Below are 21292 nucleotides of genomic sequence, written 5' to 3' on the forward strand. Positions count from 1 at the left end.
AAAAAGAGTGAAAAAGCTATATGTTTCATTTGTATCCTCTGAATATCTAGTGGTAGTAATGTTGCTGTTCTGCAGTAACTGTAGCTGTCCTGTCTAGTAGTTTTGTTTGGTGGTACCGTACACTGTCAGGTACAGTAGTAGGTCAGAGATCTCTTTCTCACACTCTCTTTCTCTCTCTCTCACCTCCAGGGTAAGCTCCCCCCGCTCCAGGGTAGGCTCCACCTGCACCAGGCACACCACCCAAACCAGCACCTAGGGGTGGGTAGAGAGAGAGAGAGAGAGAGAGAGAGAGAGAGATAAAGAGAGAGAGAGAGAGAGAGATAAAGAGAGAGAGAGAGAGAGAGAGAGAGATAGAGAGAGAGAGAGAGAGAGAGAGAGAGAGAGAGAGAGAGAGAGGGGAGAGAGAGAGAGAGGGGAGAGAGAGAGAGAGTGAGAGAGAGAGAGATAAAGAGAGAGAGAGAGAGAGAGAGAAAGAGAGAGAGAGAGAGAGAGAGATAAAGAGAGAGAGAGAGAGAGAGAGAGAGAGGAGAGAGAGATAAAGAGAGAGTGAGAGAGATAAAGAGAGAGAGATAAAGAGAGATAAAGAGAGAGAGATAAAGAGAGAGAGAGATAAAGAGAGATAAAGAGATAGAGAGATAAAGAGAGATACAGAGAGAGAGAGATAAAGAGAGATAAAGAGAGAGAGAGAGATAAAGAGAGAGAGATAAAGAGAGATACAGAGAGAGAGAGATAAAGAGAGAGAGAGTAAACACCTCAAGAGTTAGTAGTTGAAGTAAAGACATTTCAGTAGCCCTGTGATAGCGATCATTACCATATTTAGCAGCTTTAGCTTGAGCCTGAGCCGGGTTAAGACCTCCTGTCCCCACACCTGCAGAGAGTCGGGGAACATAGACAGAGTTACAGGTCTCATTTCAAATTTCGAATATTTTTGCCAAATATAACCATCTAGTTTACAATATCATACCTGAATAAAGTCCTTAATCTACACAGTAAAGAGCAGCACCACTGAGATGAGATTAGTGATAAATGTGTAGTATACTTTTAGGCTCACCTCCAGCCCCAGGTACACCTCCCCCTCCTGGTACTCCTCCAAGTCCTCCAGCTCCTAGTACCCCTCCTGGTACTCCTCCAAGTCCTCCAGCTCCTAGGCCTGCTCCTGCACCCCCTGGAACTCCTGTGTGGCAAGACAAGACAAGACAAGACAAGACAAGAACAGTTAGTTAAAGGGATGATCTGCAGTTCAAACAATAACAAAACAATCTCACATTTATAGACAGCGCTACAAATGCAAGACTGACCATCCATGATATCAACATTATAGTTTTAACACTGTTTTGAGGCTATGCAGTATTTGTTTACAATAAAAAGGTTTACAAACAAAGGAGTAAAACATGTTTATTTTGAATTCTGATGGTACGACAGTTCAGCTGAACTAAGGAAGCAGCTATATGTTATATTCTTCAGGAATATGTTGGTATAAACAGTATCATTAATTCATTTTAAAAAATGATGTAGCAACCGCTGTTTACCCCTTTAAATGTGAAAATAAAACATTTATGTACCACCACTTGTTTTGAGAGATTTGTCATACCATATTTAGCAGCTTTGGCCGCAGCAGGGTTATATCCTGAAATGCAAAAGTTTATGAATTAGAAACCCAGATTTTTATAGTCAAACTGCAATCACAAAAAAATGTGGCAGAATTATGAACTAACAAACTCACTGTAAGAGGTCTATCAGATTTTTAAGTTGTACAGTTTCTTTCATATGTACCTCCAGTTCCTCCGGGTACCCCTCCAGGTACTCCTCCTGCTCCTCCTGCTACTGATCCAAGACCTGGGACGCCCCCTGCACCTCCTGGGACTCCTATGGTGGAGGGTCACAAGAAAACGACTCACATTCAGTCTAGTCTTACTATCTAAAACTCTGATATTTCTGTTCTGAGTGATGTTTCTTACCATATTTAGCAGCTTTGGCTGCAGCAGGATTATAGCCTGAAACGTAAAAATAAAATAAACATCTGAACAGCTTTAGATATACACTGTCAGTATAGACCACAAAAAGAGTGAAAAAGCTATATGTTTCATTTGTATCCTCTGAATATCTAGTGGTAGTAATGTTGCTGTCCTGCAGTAACTGTAGCTGTCCTGTCTAGTAGTTTTGTTTGGTGGTACTGTACACTGGCAGGTACAGTAGTAGGTCAGAGATCTCTTTCTCATACTCTCTTTCTCTCTCTCTCACCTCCAGGGTAAGCTCCTCCCGCTCCAGGGTAGGCTCCACCAGCACCAGGCACACCACCCAAACCAGCACCTAGGGGTGGGTAGAGAGAGAGAGAGAGAGAGATAAAGAGAGATACAGAGAGAGAGAGATAAAGAGAGATAAAGAGAGAGAGAGAGATAAAGAGAGAGAGAGAGAGAGAGATAAAGAGAGATACAGAGAGAGAGAGATAAAGAGAGATAAAGAGAGAGAGATAAAGAGAGAGAGATAAAGAGAGATAAAGAGAGAGATAAAGAGAGAGAGATAAAGAGAGATAAAGAGAGATAAAGAGAGAGAGAGAGAGAGAGAGAGAGAGGGAGATAAAGAGAGAGATAAAGAGAGAGCGAGAGAGAGAGAGAGAGAGAGAAAGAGAGAGAGAGAGAGATAAAGAAAGAGAGAGATAAAGAGAGAGAGATAAAGAGAGAGAGATAAAGAGAGAGAGAGATAACGAGAGAGAGAGTAAACACCTCAAGAGTTAGTAGTTGAAGTAAAGACATTTCAGTAGCCCTGTGATAGCGATCATTACCATATTTAGCAGCTTTAGCTTGAGCCTGAGCCGGGTTAAGACCTCCTGTCCCCACACCTGCAGAGAGTCGGGGAACATAGACAGAGTTACAGGTCTCATTTCAAATTCATTGAAGTAATAGAGAGCTTTTAAAATATATTTTCACATATATTTGTGTAAGTGTTCTCCAAATCCCTACCAGTTCCAATGGGGTATCCAGGCTTGGATCCAGGACCTCCTTTTCCCCCAGGAAGGCCTGCTCCACCACCACCACCAAAGCCCCCGTATCCTGAAACAAGTGGAGAGAAACATCTACCATCTACACACATACAATTACACATACACGCAAACACAATACTTAAAACATTTACATGTGAAAAACTTTCTGTACCAAATGGAAGTTTGCCTCCAGCTCCTCCAGCTTTCGCTCCATAGCCACCTGTGGAAACCATGGTGACAAATAAACGGAATAGAGTAAATGTTTTGAACTGTCAGAAAATCAATGACTTACTTCAATGTTTTTGAACAGTCTTTGTTTTAAGGTATTGATTTATTGCTGATTTATTCATTCCAGATCCATCCAAATACATAAAACCACACAATTACACTCAAGTATATTCAGCAGTAAACGTTAATACATCTAATGTAGAGGGTTAGTAGTTCTACATCATTGTTAAGGTTTGAGCCCAGTAGGTCATTAGCTGAAGCAGTTTGGGTTTTTGCATGTGTAAACACAGCTACATTTGTTTCTCATCAAACCGCTGTTGATTTGATGCAGAGATATGACCTAGCCTGCTACAAACATCAAGAAACATTCTGAAAACGAAGCTACGGAACAGACAAGGAGGATTGGTCAGTCCACTCAGATCTTACTATTGCCCCTGAGTGACTACAGATCTGAGAGGAGGCCAAAGGAGAGCTCTAACCTACTGTATGCTTTTGGCTGCATGACACTCTTCCCTGTGAGGGACCACATACGGTAAATAGATAACGAAGACCATGTTGTCTTAACACACATAATATTAACTGACATTGATTGAAGTGGTGGTCCCTTATAGGGAATGGGGGTGAAGCAGCTAACTTACATACAATACATGACAGGAGCAATCACACTTTTAGTGGGTTACGGTTCGGAGGTACTGCACTTTTCAGATTCTCGAAGCGTCTTAGAGGGGAAGGTGGTAGATGTATTGTTCTGATTTTGAGGTCTTCCTAGAACGTGATGATGTGACTGCAACAACACATGGTGAAAAGGGTCTCATTTTTGAAAACAACTCAGTTTTGAAGAGGAAAGAAAACACCCTTGTCCCAAAGCCAGGACCTAGGCCTCAAAAAGAGAACGATTCTCAGCAGCCAATTCATAATGATAAACCCACCATACATGACCTGATGCCATAGAGGGGGGTAGCCATAGAACCGCCCGTGCACGTGGCCGTTCATGTGACCGTGGCCGTGCATGGGGCTGTGCATGTGGCCATAATGGGGGTGATGGGGAAAAGACACTCTGTGCACTGGAGGGAAAGGAACTGCAACGCACGGTCAACAGTGTGTCAACTTAATTTATAGTGACTGCAAACATCTGACATTTAACATCCATTAAACACTGGGATGATTGACATTTAAGGACAATAGTCATAGTTGTTTTTAAATAACTAATGGAGGATTGCCACCTCCAGTTTACCTGCACACGCCAAAAGACTATACACTTGTTTTAACACTAGCTATGTGTCCATTTCTATAGATTCCAAGATGTAAATGCAAAGACTGGAAAATGTAGCTTCATTATCAACATTTTACCTGTGAATTGATAGTAGAAAATATATCATTAGCAGTCATTAAATTGTCCGACAACATACCTTGTGTTTTGGGAGTTTTGAGTGGGTATCCATGGAATACTCCTGGCTGCATTGGTCCTCCGTAACCAACACGACCTGAGCCTCCTGGTCCCTGTTGTCCTCCACCTGGCACTGTTGAGGACAAATCATATCAGGCAGACAGACGGACAGGCAAACACATGCAGGCAGGCAGACAGAGAGACAGACTAGACATGAAAACAATGTGATCTGTAGATGCATGGTATCCCAATCAAATGTTACATGATTTGGGATTGAGTCCGTTCCCAGTGGCCACACCAGGCAGCACTCCACGACCACCAAACCCTGCAGACATGAAGAGGAGGGGATCAGAGAATTAGCTAGTGAATGGATTAAGGTTGAATGGCAGGATTTACCGAGATTTACCGGGATTGACCGCCTAAAACCACTCCCTTTTCCCGGGATAAATAACTGTGAGAAACTGGTAAATTATAATACATTATTTATATGAACAGCATGGCGTGAAATGGCATTTAATGATATGTAATGTCTAAATCTGGTTCCCTGCGGGCCTCTGCATGATGATTCAACACTCAGGGTGGGGACAGACAGCCCATCTCAGTATGGAGCGCAGTTCACAATGCATGTAGACCTACTTATGATCTCTTCATGGTAACTTTTTTTCTTGTGACAGGTAGGCCTACATTTGGTGCAGTATAGCCTATGCTACAGTAACATGAATACCAAATGCTCGTCTGATTTACACATCTCCATCTGGCTTTCAGGGATCCCCTTGTTTTTTAATTGTAAAGATTAATCATATTATTTATTTAGTTGCAGATGCAGAGTTTTAAAACAGAATATCACTTGAATATCGTTGCTTTAAATCAGGGCACGTGCGAGCGCTCACTCACAGTTTTTCTCTCTCTCTTGCCATCAACTCTATTCAAAGCGCATCCAAAATAAACTATCCTGTTCTAGATTGATATATAGCCCTATATAAATATCTCATAGCCTACCTCTTTCAGGTAATACATTCAATGCAATATTAGCCTTATATTTAGCTAATTAATTATGGGTTATGCATAATAAGCTTCTAATTTATAGCCTCCGTCTCTTGCGCAATACGCACGCAGCTTTGCTCCGCTGGCCTCTCTCCTTAAAAAACGCTCCCTAGCTCTTGGAGTCCCATGCATGATAAGCTAGACTACATTAGCTTGCTGGACATAATTAAAACATTTGCTTTATACCACTAGACTATTTGAAGAGGGACACAAGCTCTTTTTTTGCTGAATGTTAAATACAGCAGCCAATAGAACTCACGGGTAGTTTGAAAGGAGAGCAAATGCGCGATGGCGGTAGGCTTTAGCGGTTACTTTTTCAGACCCATTACCATTCAATCTTCGTGAAGCGAATTGAAAGCCTTCCGCATCTAATTATAGTCCTATATTACTCAAGGGTGTCAATAGAATGATGAAGACAAGAAAAACAAAACTTATTTAATTAACTGTTGAAAACGAGGAAGGAATGACACAACAACAGAGAGAGAAAGTGGAGGGAGGCTAATAACATTAAGGGAAATATGAAAGGTATATATGCATCAGCCTACTAATTATACAAATAGGCCCTATTATATTTCAATGTTAAAATCAAATTCTCTAGCCTATTCTTGTAACTTTGTAGGCTATGTTTGCTGCACCAGAATCACATGTTCTCTTCTGCTTTATCATGGTTTATATAATACAATACAGTACAGTAATACAGTTCACACTAAAAAAGATTAGTCTACTGGAGCCAGCTTCATTTATTTACTCAAGAGAGCATATACAGTGCATTCGGAAAGTATTCAGACCCCTTCACTTCCCCCCCCGACATTTTGTTCCATTACAGCCTTATTCTAAAATGTATTAGTTTTTTTAAATTCATCAATCGACACACAATACCCCATAATAACAAAGCAAAAACAGGTTTTTAGAAATAAAAAAACAAACAGAAATATCGTTTAGACACTTTACTCAGTACTTTGTTAAAGTACCTTTGACAGCGATATTGTTCAGACCCTTTACTCAGTACTTTGTTTACGTACCTTTGGCAGCGATTACAGCCATGAGACTTCTTGGGTACAACGCTACAAGCTTGGCACACCTGTATTTCGGGAGTTTCTCCCATTCCTCTCTGCAGACCCTCTCAAGCGCTGTCAGGTTGAACGGGGAGCATCGGCTTCAAGTCCGGGCTCTGGCTGGGCCACTCAAGGACATTCAGAGACTTGTTCCGAAACCACTCCTGCGTTGTCTTGGCTGTGTGATTAGGGCCGTTGTCCTGTTGGACAGTGAACCTTCGCCCCAGTCATAGGTCCTGAGCTCTGCAGCAGGTATTCATCAAGGATCTGTACTTTTCTCTGTTCATCTTTGCCTCAATCCTGACAAGTCTCCCAGTCCCTGCCACTGAAAAACATCCCCACCACCATGCTTCACCGTAGAGATGGTGCAAGAATTCCTCCAGACATGAAACTTCTCATTCAGGCCAAAGAGTTCTTGGTTTCATCCAACCAGAGAATCTTGTTTCTCATGGTCTGAGAGTTCTTTAGATACCTTTTGGCAAACGCCAAGTGGGCTGTCATGTGCCTTTTACCGAGGAGTGGCTTCGGTCTGGCCACTCTACCATAAATGCCTAATTTGTGGAGTGGTGCAGAGATTGGTTGTCCTTCGCAAAGGTTATCCCATCTCCACAGAAGAACTCTGGAGCTCTGTCAGGGGGACAATCGGGTTCTTGGCCACCTCCCTGACCAAGGCTCTTCTCCCCTGACTGCTCAGTTTGGTCGGGCGGCCAGCTATAGGAAGATTCTTGGTGGTTCCAAACTTCTTCCATTTAAGAATGATGGAGGCCCCTGTGTTCTTGGGACCTTCAATGCTGCAGAATTGTTTGGGTACTCTTCCCCAGATCTGTGCCTTGATACAATCCTGTCTCGGAGGTCTACGGACAATTCCCTGGACCTCATGGCTTGGTTTTTGCTCTGACATGCACAGTCAACTGTTGGACGTTATATAGACATGTGTGTGCCTTTCCAAATCATGTCCAATCAATTGAATTTACCACAGATAGACTCCAATCAAGTTGTAGAAACATCTCAAGGATGATCAATGGAAACAGGATGCACCTGAGCTCAATTTTGAGTCTCATAGCAAAGGGTCTGTATACTTATGTAAATAAAATAAAATATTGTTTTCACTTTGTCATTATGGGGTATTGATTAAATAAATGTTTTTCCTAGTCAATGTTAGAATAAGGTTGTAATGTAACAAAATGTAGAAAAAGTCAAGGGGTCTGAATACTTTCCGAATGCACTGTAGCTAGCTACATCTATGGGATTTTGTGTGCTTGGGCTCATTAAATGTATTTAATATATGGCTCATCAGGCCAGAATTTTTTTTGTCAAATATTTAACCCTAGAATGGATATCACAGCATGCAGATCCCTGAGTTACATCAAGCTATATTAATCCCCAGAGGGGAGGGTATGGTGAAACACTCTGTTTGATATATATTGTGATTCATGTGGGTTTGATCTGTGGACTTTCAGAAGAATAGAAGATACACACCTTGTCCTGGCACCTGGCCACCTTGGTAAAGTCCAGGCACCCCCACACCTGCAAAGACCAATAAAATCAATGATTTTATACTGGATCCAATGACCTTCATCGGATATTGTACACATGCATAGTCACATAAACCCACGCTCACCTGGCACTCCTCCTTTTGGAGCCTTTCCTTTTCCGGCACCAGGTCCCAGCCCACCTCCAGGTAGTCCAGTCTGAGGAATAACAGGGGCTGAAAGAGATACGTGGGAGAGACATTACATACTGTAGTTACAACTACTCATATACCAGTTAGTCCCCAGTCAGTATTGTGAATCGGCATAGGTACATTAAACATTTAGAGGATAATGATTAAACATTGAAAATTGTCAAGATAAAAAAGTAGGACTGGATGGCCTGATTTGAGCTTTGTGTGTGTGTGTGTGTCTTACCTCCTGCAGGCACCGCAGCTCCTGTTCCTGCGCCTCCAGGTCCCCCTGAGTTGGTCATCATCATCATCGTCATCATCATCATTATCATCATTAACACCACAGTGATCAAAGAATGTGGACAATGCTAATCTTTATCCAGAGTTGTATTGAAAGGCAGAGGTTCTATGGTACTCTAATCTGTATAAAGTGTATGTTTGGAATAGGGTGCCATTTGGGACACAGCACACAATAATGCATGGCATTCATCTTGCCTCATCAAATGCTTTATATCTTTGGCTCTTTGGTTATCCCCTACGCAGGAAATGAGCTGTCAGCTCTGGCTCTTGGGGGCTTGGCAGTCGGATGAAAAGTTTTCATTTATTTATTTAACCTTCTCTTTCTATCTTAAAATCCACCAATCCTTCTCTCTAAGGAGCAGACATTACGCAGTGCCTTTAGTATGTGGTGAACAAATGAGGAGATTCAGAGAAACAAGGGAAGGCTGGCAACAGAGAGAATGGAGAGGAATGCTGCTGTTCTCACTGAAAGGGGTTTGGATGAAATGGGATCATTTTGTTGGAATACCATGAAAAGAGTCAAGATAGGGTTGAGGAGCATTGCACAAGAGCTGTGCCGGCCTGTGACTGAGGGCCTTGTCGACTGCCAACCAATATTTAAGCACAGGCTCTTTTCCATAATGCTAAGCCATGATACCCTTCATTGAACATGTACACACATACTCCAAAACAATGTAGTTCAGGCAATATTGTTGCTTAAACTATCTAGACTATGTATGCCAACTTAGAAATCATGTCAAAAGTTTGGATGCAATTGATGTGAAACATTTTCTCATAGCATGTGAGCACACAAATATATGTGTTATTTAAGGTTTTTACAGTTAGTGAGTGCTTTTTTAGATCAGATAACCTCTGCTTTCTTTTGTCTCTAGTCTATTGGGAATATCATTTAACCTCCGTTGGGTGGTTTGGGACCCTTTCCTGCAGCTCCAGTGAACAAGAGATACAGAAGGCACAGTATACACAGAAAGTAGTTCACTAGTTCTAAAATGGTTTCAATAGGTCATGAGACCTTGGGTGCCAACATGCCACTTACCTAAACCTGGCTGTAATCCACCACCGCCATAGCCTGTAGAGAAACACAGATACAATATGGTTGGATTATAGTTTGATGTGATATATGTGTATTTGGTTGTTTTATAGCTGTCCACAACATAGAGAAATCCATAGCAACATTATTAAATGGCAATAAAGTGTTCTTTGATACAGACTCAACTCTACAGTCTAGGGCCCGTGTTTCTCAAACATGTTGGCACCAGGGACTGGCAAGCCATGGTTCTCCTCTTTGGAGTACAGCTTTGGTTAAAAATATGACTTGAAAACGTGAGGACTTGTAAGTTATAGTATCGATCACATGGACCGCTGCATGGATTGCCCACAGAATGAGGGTTGAGAAACAAAGCTCTAAGGATCTGTCCTGTCTTGTGTTGTGTGTACTGTACCTGGCTGTAGTCCACCTGCACCATAGCCTGAAAGAAACAAAGATTTATAGCTCTGACATATTGCTCAATGTATATTGAAAAACATCTCACCTAGCTATCTTAAGATAAATGCACTATTTGTAAGTCGGTCTGGATAAGAGCATCTGCCAAATTACTCAATTGTACATGAAAATTGCAATACTATTACGGAGACCAGTGGTTCCCAAACTTTTTATAGTCCCTTCAAGCATTCAACCTCCAGCTGCATACCCCCTCTAGCACCAGGGTCAGCGCACTCTCAAATGTTGTTTTTATTTGCCACCATTGTAAGCCTGCCACACACACTATACGATACATTTATTAAACATAAGAATGAGTGTGAGTTTTTGTCACAACCTGGCTCGTGGGAAGTGACAAAGAGCTCTTATAGGACCAGGGCACAAATAATAATATAATAATAATCAATAATGTTGCTCTTTATTTATCCAGCTTACATATAAAACCTTACTTGTTCATCAAAAATGGTGATTAACTCACCATAGGTTAATGAGAAGGTTGTGCTTGAAAGGATGCACATGGGGCGGCAGGGTAGCCTAGTGGTTAGAGCATTGGACTAGTAACCGGAAGGTTGCGAGTTCAAACCCCCGAGCTGACAAGGTACAAATCTGTCGTTCTGCCCCTGAACAGGCAGTTAACCCACTGTTCACAGGCCATCATTGAAAATAAGAATTTGTTCTTAACTGACTTGCCTGGTTAAATAAAGGTAAAAAAACACTGCAATGTTGGATTGTAGAGAGTCTCAGTCTTAAATAATTTTCCACACACAGTCTGTGCCTGTAATTAGTTTTCTTGCTAGTGATGGCCGAGGATCCACTCGCACATAGGTATGTGGTTACAAAGGGCATCAGTGTCTTAACAGCACGATTTGCCAAGGCAAGAAACTCTGAGCGCAGCCCAATCCAGAAATCTGGCAGTGGCTTTTGATTAAACAAAGTTTTCACAGAACTGCTTGTTGCAATTTTGATGAGGCTCTCTTGTTCAGATATTGGTAAGTGGACTGGAGGCAGGGCATGAAAGGGATAATGAATCCAGTTGTTTGTGTCGCCCGTTTCGGGAAAGTACCTGCGTAATTGCGCACCCAGCTCACTCAGGTGTTTCGCTGTACCACATTTGACATTGTCCGTAAGCTTGAGTTCATTTGCACACAAAAAAAATCATACAATGATGGAAAGACCTGTGTGTTGTCCTTGTTAATGCAGACAGAAAAGAGCTCCAACTTCTTAATCATAGCCTCAATTTTGTCCCGCACATTGAATATAGTTGCAGAGAGTCCCTGTAATCCTAGATACAGATCATTCAGGCGAGAAAAAACATCTCCCAGATAGGCCAGTCGTGTGAGAAACCTGTCATCATGCAAGCGGTCAGACAAGTGAAAATTATGGTCAGTAAAGAAAATGTTAAGCTCTTCACTCAATTAAAAAAAACGTGTCAATGCCCATATCATTGCATAATGCAGAAAATACATGAGAGTTCATGGACCTTGCTTTAACAAAGTTAACTATTTTCACTGTAGTGTCCAAAATGTCTTTCAAGCTGTCAGGAATTCCCTTGTTAGCAAGAGCCTCTCGGTGGATGCTGCAGTTTACCCAAGTGGCGTCGGGAGCAACTGCTTGCACACTCCACTATGTCTCCCTGTCATGGTTTTTGCTCCATCAGTACAGATACCAACACATCTTGACCACCAAAGTCCATTTGATGTCACAAAGCTGTCCCGGACTTTAAAAATATCCTCTCCTGTTGTCCTGGTTTCCAGTGGTTTGCAGAAGAGGATGTCTTCCTTAATTGACCCACCATGAACGAAACATACATATACCAGGAGCTGTGCCAGGCCCGCCACGTCTGTTGATTCATCCAGCAGTAACGTACATATACCAGGAGCTGTGCCAGGCCCGCCACGTCTGTTGATTCATCCAGCAGTAACGTACATATACCAGGAGCTGTGCCAGGCCCGCCACGTCTGTTGATTCATCCAGCAGTAACGTACATATACCAGGAGCTGTGCCAGGCCCGCCACGTCTGTTGATTCATCCAGCAGTAACGTACATATACCAGGAGCTGTGCCAGGCCCGCCACGTCTGTTGATTCATCCAGCAGTAACGTACATATACCAGGAGCTGTGCCAGGCCCGCCACGTCTGTTGATTCATCCAGCTGTAACGCATAGAATTCACTGGCTTGTATGATGCGTCATGAAAGCGTTGTTTGATGAAGGCATTGTCTGTATAGTTCTTTTGGGCCTTTTCCCCCAGCATTGTCCCAGCCATATCCGCAGCAGCAGGAAGAATGACGTCCTCCACAATAGTATGGGGCTTGTCTGTCCTAGCCACTCGGTAGCTCACCATATAAGATACTTCTAGACCCTTTTTATTAATGGTATCTGTTACTTTTATACATGTTTCACTACTCGAAAGTCATCTTTATTCTCGCTCAAAATGGTCCTGTGGCTTATTTTTCAAATGGTCTTGTTTCATTTCTAAATGTCTGCGCAAGACTGAAGGTTTATGTGATTGGATGTTCATTATTTGACTAGACGACCTGTATTTGACATTGTGTTGTCATTTCAGTGAACACTAACTAGATGGTTTACTTTTGTTTTTGGCAGTGAAACAAGGCTACTCAGGTGAGAAAAAAAACCTCACTCAAATGCATAGCCCCTTTGGAAAATGGAAATGTACTGTTTGAAAATGTAAAGAATATTGTGAATCACATTTTTATTTGGCGTACCCCCGACGGCATTGCGTTTGGGAATACCTGACGTAGACCAATGCTGGTCCACAGAAGTATAGTAGAGAAACATGGCTTTGAGAATCTATTCTGTCTGTACAGTACCTGGTTGTAGTCCAGCTCCTGCCCCATAGCCTGGCTTGGGTCCTGCCTTCTGTCCCAGACCACCTCCAGGGAAGAAGCTCCCAGCACCACCACCTCCATACGGCGAGCCTCCATACGGCGAGCCTCCTCCATAACCAGCTGAGGAGAGTGACGGTGGGGGGTTATTAATCCAACCCTTTTAACACTCTCAGTGTCTCATTGTGTCATATTGTGAAGCGCTCTAATGTGGCCAGGAGTGATGGGTAGCCTAAGTGGTCATTTAGCATAATATTAGCTTGAACAGGTCAGTACTACTGGTGGGCCAAGAACTTGAAGTCACACTGTGCTACTGTACCTCCAGGCTTAGCGTATCCTCCTCCTCCTCCAAAGCTTCCTGTTCCTAGACCGGTGGCTCCAGGACCAGCTCCATATCCTCCACCACCAAGACCACCACCCCCAACACCACCAGCACCAAGGTTTCCATAACCTCAGAGAGGAGAGGAGAGGGAGTGAGGGAGAGAGAGTACGAGGCAGGGTTAGTGAACAACATCATTTCAGATCCACATGTGCATAGGTTGTGGATAGAAGATAGAGAATGGACTTGGTTGTATATATAATGTAGTAGTTCTGCAGCAGTGCAGGTGTTGGTAATGCCAGATTGTGACCACTAGAGGGAGTCAAAGGCTGAGAGGAACAGTTATTCTGATGTGAACAGTTTTTTGGCACACAGCAACAGACTCTATGGGGAGAAAAAAGTATTCTTCCCACATGGTAATCATACATAAATTAAGTCATATTCCATCTTGGGTTTCTTATTGCTGACAAAACAGCGGGAGGGGGAGGCGGGGGAGAAGAAGGTGGAACAGGGGGAAACTCAGGCAGCGAGAAATGCTCTGTCTTTTCGCCACCTTGAAATATTTCACAATCGTTAATCAGTCGTTGACCTGTGGCTAAACCCTCACATTGTAATTCATTCAATTACAGACAGTAAGATTTTTATTTGATTTAACTAGGCAAGTCAGCTAAGAACAAATTATTATTTACAATGACGGCCTACCCAGGCCAAATCCGGACGACACTGGGCCAGTTGTGCGCCTCCCTATGGGACTCCCAATCCTGGCTGGTTGTGATACAGCCTGGAAGTGAACCAGGATCTGTAGTGACATCTCAAGCACTGAATTGTGCCTTAGACCCCCAAAAAACTCATCCTCCACATGACAAGATAACTAAGGAAGACATACGGAGCCAGCCACCCCTGACATTGTTACAATAGCTGTAAGAGTAATTCAGTTAATGGACACTCCTACTGTCGTGAACTTAAGTTTTAATAGGGTGATAAAACATTACCTAAACAGCATTAAATATGGTAACAGTAATCAAGAGTCATGACCTGGATATAGTTAGCATTAGCAGGTCACCCCAATCTCTGGCCCTGGTAAGGAGGCAGTGCAGTCTAGCTGTAGATAGTAGGTACATTATTCTGCTCAGTTAGTCTCTTGTGACAGAGTTAACAAATAAAATGTTAAATTGAGGAGCTAGCTGAACAGAGCACACGTGAGTTTTGGGTGTCGAGATGACTACTCAGTAAACACGACCTACTCCATGACCTCCTCCAGCTCAGAGTGGTCCTGTAGGGGACTGAGTAAGTCACTGGGAGTGTTAGTAAGATTCTTACAGTCTATTAGGAATAGCTGGGCCACTGCGTTTTACAGGGGTCGTAGTGCACTGTGTTGATGAAGTAGAGAGAACCGGCATGAGGTGTAAGCATGCACCCCTGGAGTGGACTACGACCCAATACAGGCCTACAATGTTAATACTGGATATTCCTGTAAAGCTGTGTGACATACGGTTGGGGAATTATACAAAATCATATAATCTTCATCTATTAAAGGCTAAAATTAAATTACTTCTGTGAAAGAGAGATCTTCTGTGAAAGAAGAGATCTTGGCTTGGTCTTGGTTTGAGGTGTTGTAGGCTGTGTCAAGGGGGTGAGAAGAATAGCCAACTGTGAGGCGTCTGAGAAACGAGGGAGGAGAGAGGAAAGAGAGGTGGGAGATGATTATGGAGATGGCCCAGCTGTCCTCAGAAAGCAGAGGAAAGAGGGGAGAGAGGAGTGGAAGAACGCAAGGGGAGAGAGCGATAGAACAGGACAGAGGTGTGGGGTTTCATCCTCTAGTCAAAACAATCGTGGGCAACATCCTGCCAAGGCAGTTGACATACCCACCACACTAAGCTAGATGTCCTTCTGCTAATCCTACCTCCTCCAGACCTCCTCCTCACCCTCCTCCACCTCCCGTTGTACAACCGACAGCTGACAGGCCTCTTAGACCCGTGGAGGTGATGAGGAGGAGGAAGAGGCGAGACAGACGCTAAGCTAAACAGCCTCGGACTAATCCACCTCCTTTAAACCTTTTTCTCATTCCATTGTTCAACCAACGACATTCTTTGAAATGAGGAGGTGATGAGGAGGAGGCAGCACAGGGTTGAGGAAGAGGCAAGACAGGGCCGTACATTTGTCTAAATGGTAAAGTACACTCCCTAGGCCTGGGGTTGGAGAGCCAGTCTATCTCAAAGCTGTTGGTTTTTCCTAACTTTCAGAGGAGACAGAAGACCAGCACAGGGTTGGAATGTTTCACTGGCAGCTCTCTGTTTGGGAGAGGAGCACGGGTCTGAGGTGTGTGTGTGTGTGTGTGTGTGTGTGTGTGTGTGTGTGTGTGTGTGTGTGTGTGTGTGTGTGTGTGTGTGTGTGTGTGTGTGTGTGTGTGTGTGTGTGTGTGTGTGTGTGAGAGACACACATACAGTATACGGCCTTGCTTTTTCTCTTTTGGCTGTGTGAGACAAGCTCAGCACTCAGGGTTGACCGCCACCTGCTACGCTGCTCTGAACCCTCTGATCGGAGAACAGGAGACGAAAGGCAGACACCACCAACCCTTCCTGAGAGGTAACGTATGTGTGTGTGTGTGTGAGTGGGAGAGAGAAAGCGTGAGAGAGAGAGAAAGAGAGAAAGGCAAGGAGAAAGAGAATAAGAAAGAGAGAGAGTGTGCAGACTCTCACACCAGGTTCAAAGACAGTAGAGACACAGCAAGGCCTTTCCAGTCACCACAGGACCATTTTCTCTGGCTCCAACATCACTGGATTTCACTTGTAGAAAACAGCTGAAAGGGAAGATACAGTAACCGTAATGCCTACAAAGTCATGTCTCCTTCTCTTTAAGGGTAAGAGAACACAGCAACATGCTCCGTCCGGACCCTTGCTGATTGGCAACCTTCCACAGATTGTATCACCGAGACACATAAGAGCTCAGTACAAAAGCCCTTTGTTTTAGTCATATTTACTCAGAGCTGTCAGCTCCAACAAGCAGGCCTTTGTCTGAGGCCTCTTATTACAGTATGTCAGTTCACACAAACATGTCTGTCTTAGCTCACACATTAACTTGTTGGAAGCGAGTGTACTGCAAGACCCAAGTTTGTTTGTTGTAATGAACCGCACACATGGAAACTCTGTCAACCTGACCTCGACTAGCTGTGAAACACACTGTTTCTTATTTGATGTTTAGACATTCAATTTGCAGATTACTGACAGGTCAGTATAGTGTATGTGAGCCAAAATGGCCGTCTGTCTATGTGAGACATGCGAGCCACAGCAGAGACACCATAGGGCTAATGGAAACCAAATTGGCAGCGGACCCGAGACAGAGAGAAGTCGTGTAAAGGTCAACGACTTTAAATACAAGACAGAGAGGATAGGGAATCCTGTACAGGAGAGAGAGAGCGCGAGCTGCAGAGCCAGGAAATTAGAAGGTGACTGATAATAATGCAGTTTAATGCATCACACTTTCCCTCTGTTTGAAACGGCACTACGTCTGGTGTGTCAAGATAGGTTGAACGTGTTAGCATGTTTAGCAGAGAATTTCCATTCAGAAGGGACCTCTTGTTGTTGCAGCTGTGCAGTCAGTTGTACTGTACATGTACCTGGTGAGGTAGAATATGGTGTTTTTCTTGAAGCAAATTAGTATATTGGGCACAGCATACTTTCTTCATAAACTAAAATGTGATGAATGACATATTGGACCAATGTACCTATCACATACTACATCAACATTGGACTTGAGCTGGCTAGACAAACTGGCAAAACAAACGGGTGCCTTCAGGTCATCGTGTATGTTCTCGGTCTGACTCTGTAGCTACAGTACGGATAAAAGAGAAGAACTCATGTAACAGAAAACAGTGGGTCTGGTTTCAATAGTGTCTCAAAGACGCCCTCCTATTCTCTCCTCTCTGTTACCACGTACAGAGGCAAGGAAAAGTATGTGAGCTCTTTGGAATTGCCTGGATTTCTGAATGAATTGTCACAACAATAGGCAAACACAGTGTGCTTAAACTAATAAAACACAAATTATTCTATTTTTCATGTCTATATTGAATACATCATTTAAACATTCACAGTGTAGGTTGGAAAAAGTATGTGAACCCCCTAGGCTGATGACTTCTCCAAAAGCTAATTGAAGTCAGGAGTCTGCTAACCTGGAGTCCAATCAATGAGATGAGATTGGAGATGTTGGTTAGAGCTGCCCTGCCCTATAAAAAACACTCACAAAATGTGAGTTTGCTATTCACAAGAAGCATTGCCTGATGTGACCCATGCCGCAAACAAAAGAGATCTCAGAAGACCTAAGATTAGGAATTGTTGACTATAAAGCTGGAGTATCTCTAAAAGTATCTCTAAAAGCCTTGATGTTCATCAGTCCACGGTAAGACAAACTGTCTATAAATGGAGAAAATTCAGCACTTTTGCTACTCTCCATAGGAGTGGCCGTCCTGCAAAGATGATTGCAAGAGCACAACGCAGAATGCTCAGTGAGGTTAAGAAGGATCCTAGAGTGTCAGCTAAAGACTTACAGAAATCTCTGGAACAAGCTAACATCTCTGTTGACGAGACTACAATATGTAAAACACTAAACAAGAATGGTTTTCATGGGGGGACCATGGAAGAAACAACTGCTGTCTAAAAAAAACATTGCTGCACGTCTGAAGTTCGCAAAAGAGCATCTTGATGCAAAATATTCTGTGGACAGATTAAACTACAGTTGAGTTGTTTGGAAGGAACACACAACACCGTGTGGCGAAAAAATGGCACAGCACACCAACATCAAAACCTCATCTCAACTGTAAAGTATGGTGGAGGGAGCATCATGGTTTGGGGCTGCCTCAGGGCCTGGACAGCTTGCTATCATCAACGGAAAAATGAATTCCCAAGTTTATCAAGACATTTTGCAGGAGAATGTAAGGCTATCTGTCCGCAAATTGAAGCTCAACAGAAGTTGGGGGATGCAACAGGACAACAACCCAAAACACAAATCAACATAAATCAACAACAAAATGGCTTCAACTGAAGAAAATACGTCTTCCGGAGTGGCCCAGTCAGAGTCCTGACCTCAACCCGATTGAGATGCTGTGGCATGACCTCAAGAGAGCGGTTCACATCAGACATCCTATGAATATTGCTGAACTGAAACAGTTTTGTAAAGAGGAATGGTCCAAAATTCCTCTTGACCGTTGTGCAGGTCTGATCCGCAACTACAGAAAATGTTTGGTTGAAGTTACTGCTGCAAAAGGATAGTTAACCAGTAATTAAATCCAAGAGTTCACATACTTTTTGTACTGTGAATGTTTACACGGTGTGTTCAATGAAGACATGAAGACATAACATTGTTTGTGTGTAATTAGTTTAAGCAGACTGTGTTTGTCTACTGATGTGACTTAGATAAGATACCATTTTATGACCAATTTATGCAGAAATCCAGGTAATTCCAAAGGGCTCAGATACTTTTTCTTGCAACCGTACATTTTACGTAAGGCAATCCAATAACCAAGATTTTCAGATCTCTCTCTCTTTCTCCCCCCTTCCCCTTCTCTCTCCCCTTCTCTATCCATCATCTAGTCTAGTCTGGTCTGGTAAGGTCAGGTCACAGTGGCTCTGCACATCAGGCCTGTTGAGTTAAAAGGAGCAGGCAGAGGGAGCCAAAAGAAAGATGGATCCACTCTCCCCACACTCTCTCTATCAGCCTGTCTTCTCTCTCTCTCTCTCTCTCTCTCTCTCTCTCTCTCTCTCTCTCTCTCTCTCTCTCTCTCTCTGTCTCTGTCTCTGTCTCTCTCTCTCTCTCCATCTCCCTGTCTCTTCCCTCCTGACTTCCCCCCCCCCTATTCTCTCTCAGGAACCAGCTGGGACTGGTGAAGGGTTTAATTTAAGAGAGTGGAGAATTCCATGGCAGGGTTCCACAGTAACTGACAGCAGGTGGGGTGGTGAGAGAGAGACCTGGGATAGGAGCTTCATAACCAGGACATCTCTGGGCTTTTACTCTCTCTCCAGTGGAGTAGAATTACCTCCCAAACATGAGAAGTGTGAGACTGCAGTCACGGTAGATTATCGAGGCCAGAGATTATTTGTGTGGAGCCTAACGGAGCTAGCATACAGGACACTATAGGTTTCTACTTTCCCAGCCCTGGGTTTGTGCTCTGTTTGAGCATATTGAGCAGCCCAGTCGTAATAGAATAGATAGAGAATGTGGAAGGATGTGGACAGATGATACGGTAGGATAACCAGGCATACAGTCAGGCATGATCTAATACCAACACTGATAATGACACAGCCAGTGATATAGTCTGAGATTGTCCTCTGATGTTCCTGTGGATGTCTATATCATTAAATCTACAATCCGCTCCCAAGTCCTTAGAGAGTCTGTGGTTAGCTGTGACTGACAGGTGGACTCCAGCCTCCACTTTATAGGCCCAGTGCACATCATAATATATGTCTTTCACTGTCATTACAGTCGATGGTATCAGTAATCAAATGATCATGATGTAGGATGATATAGTGGATCATTTGGGTATGGTCCATTCTTGTGTTAGTAGCGCACGATGATGTTGGATCAGAACAAGGAGGGGTGACTATAGGTCCTCGCGGTGATTCCAGATCGCGTGAGTGGAATCCGCCGTAGCTCCCCCCGTCATCTCTCTTCTCTCCTCCTTCATCCCCCTTTCCTCCCTCTGGTAACCTCCCCTGCTCCTTGTCACTTCCAGGTTTTCCAAGCCGTCAGTCATGAAGCAGCTATGCGGAGTGGATTTAAGACGCATGCTGGACTAATTAAACACACACCCTTGTGCACACACACACACACACACACACACACACACACACACACACACACACACACACACACACACACACACACACACACACACACACACACACACACACACGCGGTGACAAAAATCCAGGCTCTGGGTCGGCGATGAGCCCTTTGTTTTTCTCCTTCCTTTCCATGGAGTCATTGTCAGAGAGAGGTCCCAAGTACTCCCTGCCAGAGGACCCCAAGTACTGAACTGTTAGGGAGTTTCGGCTTCTACAAACAGGCCGGGTGATGGTGGTTTCAGGCCCAGGGTTCTTGGGCTTCTCTCATTCAGTTTGTGTCGATGCCTTCGGGCCAGTGTCCAGGCCCAAACGAGTGGAATAAAAGCTGGAGAAATTGGAGGCATTTTTTGGGCCCGCCTAGCCTCTTTCCTGGTTTCCCAACGTTGTTGAGGTTCATTATTTTCATTTGGTCGTTATAAGAATTGGTCCGGGTTCAGATTTGTTTGTCCTGCGGTTGATGGATACTCTGCCTGGCATCGATGCACGTTTTTGCACAAACTAGCTAATACACACCCATATACACCAAGACACACATTTACACATACACACAAACTGTGGGGGTGAGCAGCTCTTTCGAATGGCTCCAATTTACAGGCCGTCGTAAAACGATCCATTGGACTTATGTGGATTACAGCGAAGCCACCGGGCCAAGCCTAACCTAGCTGAGTCCTGCCTAGCGACGTCCACTCACACACACACACACACACACACACACACACACACACACACACACACACACACACACACACACACACACACACCCAAATACAGTATATGCTTACATATGCACTTACATGTCAGTGACAACGTCAGAGCCGTCTTCTTCTAATTAACCCTCCCAACGAACCTCCATCCTCCATCTCACCATGACAACATCTGTCTAATCACATGCTTTGATGTAAAGAAGTTATCACACTTGATTACCGTTCTCATTCATACAGAGCAGTGTGAGTCACGAGTCATGACATACCCACTCATTGAGTTTGCAATGAATGACACAATTGTTTATGCCTCAATTCATACAGTATGTCACCCGTTGCTCTTTTCCCTTTCAAACAGATCACACATCCTCCTCCTCTCCCTTTCTATTAGCTCTCAACAGTCTTTCTTAAGGCTCTGTACGAGATAGTAGAGAAAGAGATTCTGACATGCTAAT

The 21292-nt window shown here is 43.6% G+C and overlaps 1 protein-coding gene across 18 annotated transcripts in view; it reads right to left on the reverse strand.

Moving 5' to 3' along the window:
- Window positions 1-21292, reverse strand: part of LOC135546405 (elastin-like) — a 92891-nt gene that overhangs the window by 27471 nt on the left and 44128 nt on the right. For 16 of the 18 annotated variants that reach the window (XM_064974805.1, XM_064974817.1, XM_064974804.1 and 13 more), the window contains exons 6-24: window positions 13301-13432; window positions 12967-13104; window positions 10100-10126; window positions 9694-9726; window positions 8602-8646; window positions 8316-8402; window positions 8174-8221; window positions 4858-4920; window positions 4618-4728; window positions 3153-3200; window positions 2961-3050; window positions 2783-2839; window positions 2242-2310; window positions 1959-1994; window positions 1774-1866; window positions 1592-1627; window positions 1052-1174; window positions 812-868; window positions 184-252 (exon numbers count right to left, since the gene is read on the reverse strand). In XM_064974805.1, the coding sequence (XP_064830877.1) occupies window positions 184-252; window positions 812-868; window positions 1052-1174; window positions 1592-1627; window positions 1774-1866; window positions 1959-1994; window positions 2242-2310; window positions 2783-2839; window positions 2961-3050; window positions 3153-3200; window positions 4618-4728; window positions 4858-4920; window positions 8174-8221; window positions 8316-8402; window positions 8602-8646; window positions 9694-9726; window positions 10100-10126; window positions 12967-13104; window positions 13301-13432 (1362 nt within the window). The remainder of the gene's footprint in view (window positions 1-183; window positions 253-811; window positions 869-1051; window positions 1175-1591; window positions 1628-1773; window positions 1867-1958; window positions 1995-2241; window positions 2311-2782; window positions 2840-2960; window positions 3051-3152; window positions 3201-4617; window positions 4729-4857; window positions 4921-8173; window positions 8222-8315; window positions 8403-8601; window positions 8647-9693; window positions 9727-10099; window positions 10127-12966; window positions 13105-13300; window positions 13433-21292) is intronic. The other 2 variants (XM_064974807.1, XM_064974816.1) reach the window with 2 other exon arrangements.

Source organism: Oncorhynchus masou, chromosome 9 (assembly GCF_036934945.1).
Source record: "Oncorhynchus masou masou isolate Uvic2021 chromosome 9, UVic_Omas_1.1, whole genome shotgun sequence".
In the NCBI taxonomy this organism is placed as follows: domain Eukaryota; kingdom Metazoa; phylum Chordata; class Actinopteri; order Salmoniformes; family Salmonidae; genus Oncorhynchus; species Oncorhynchus masou.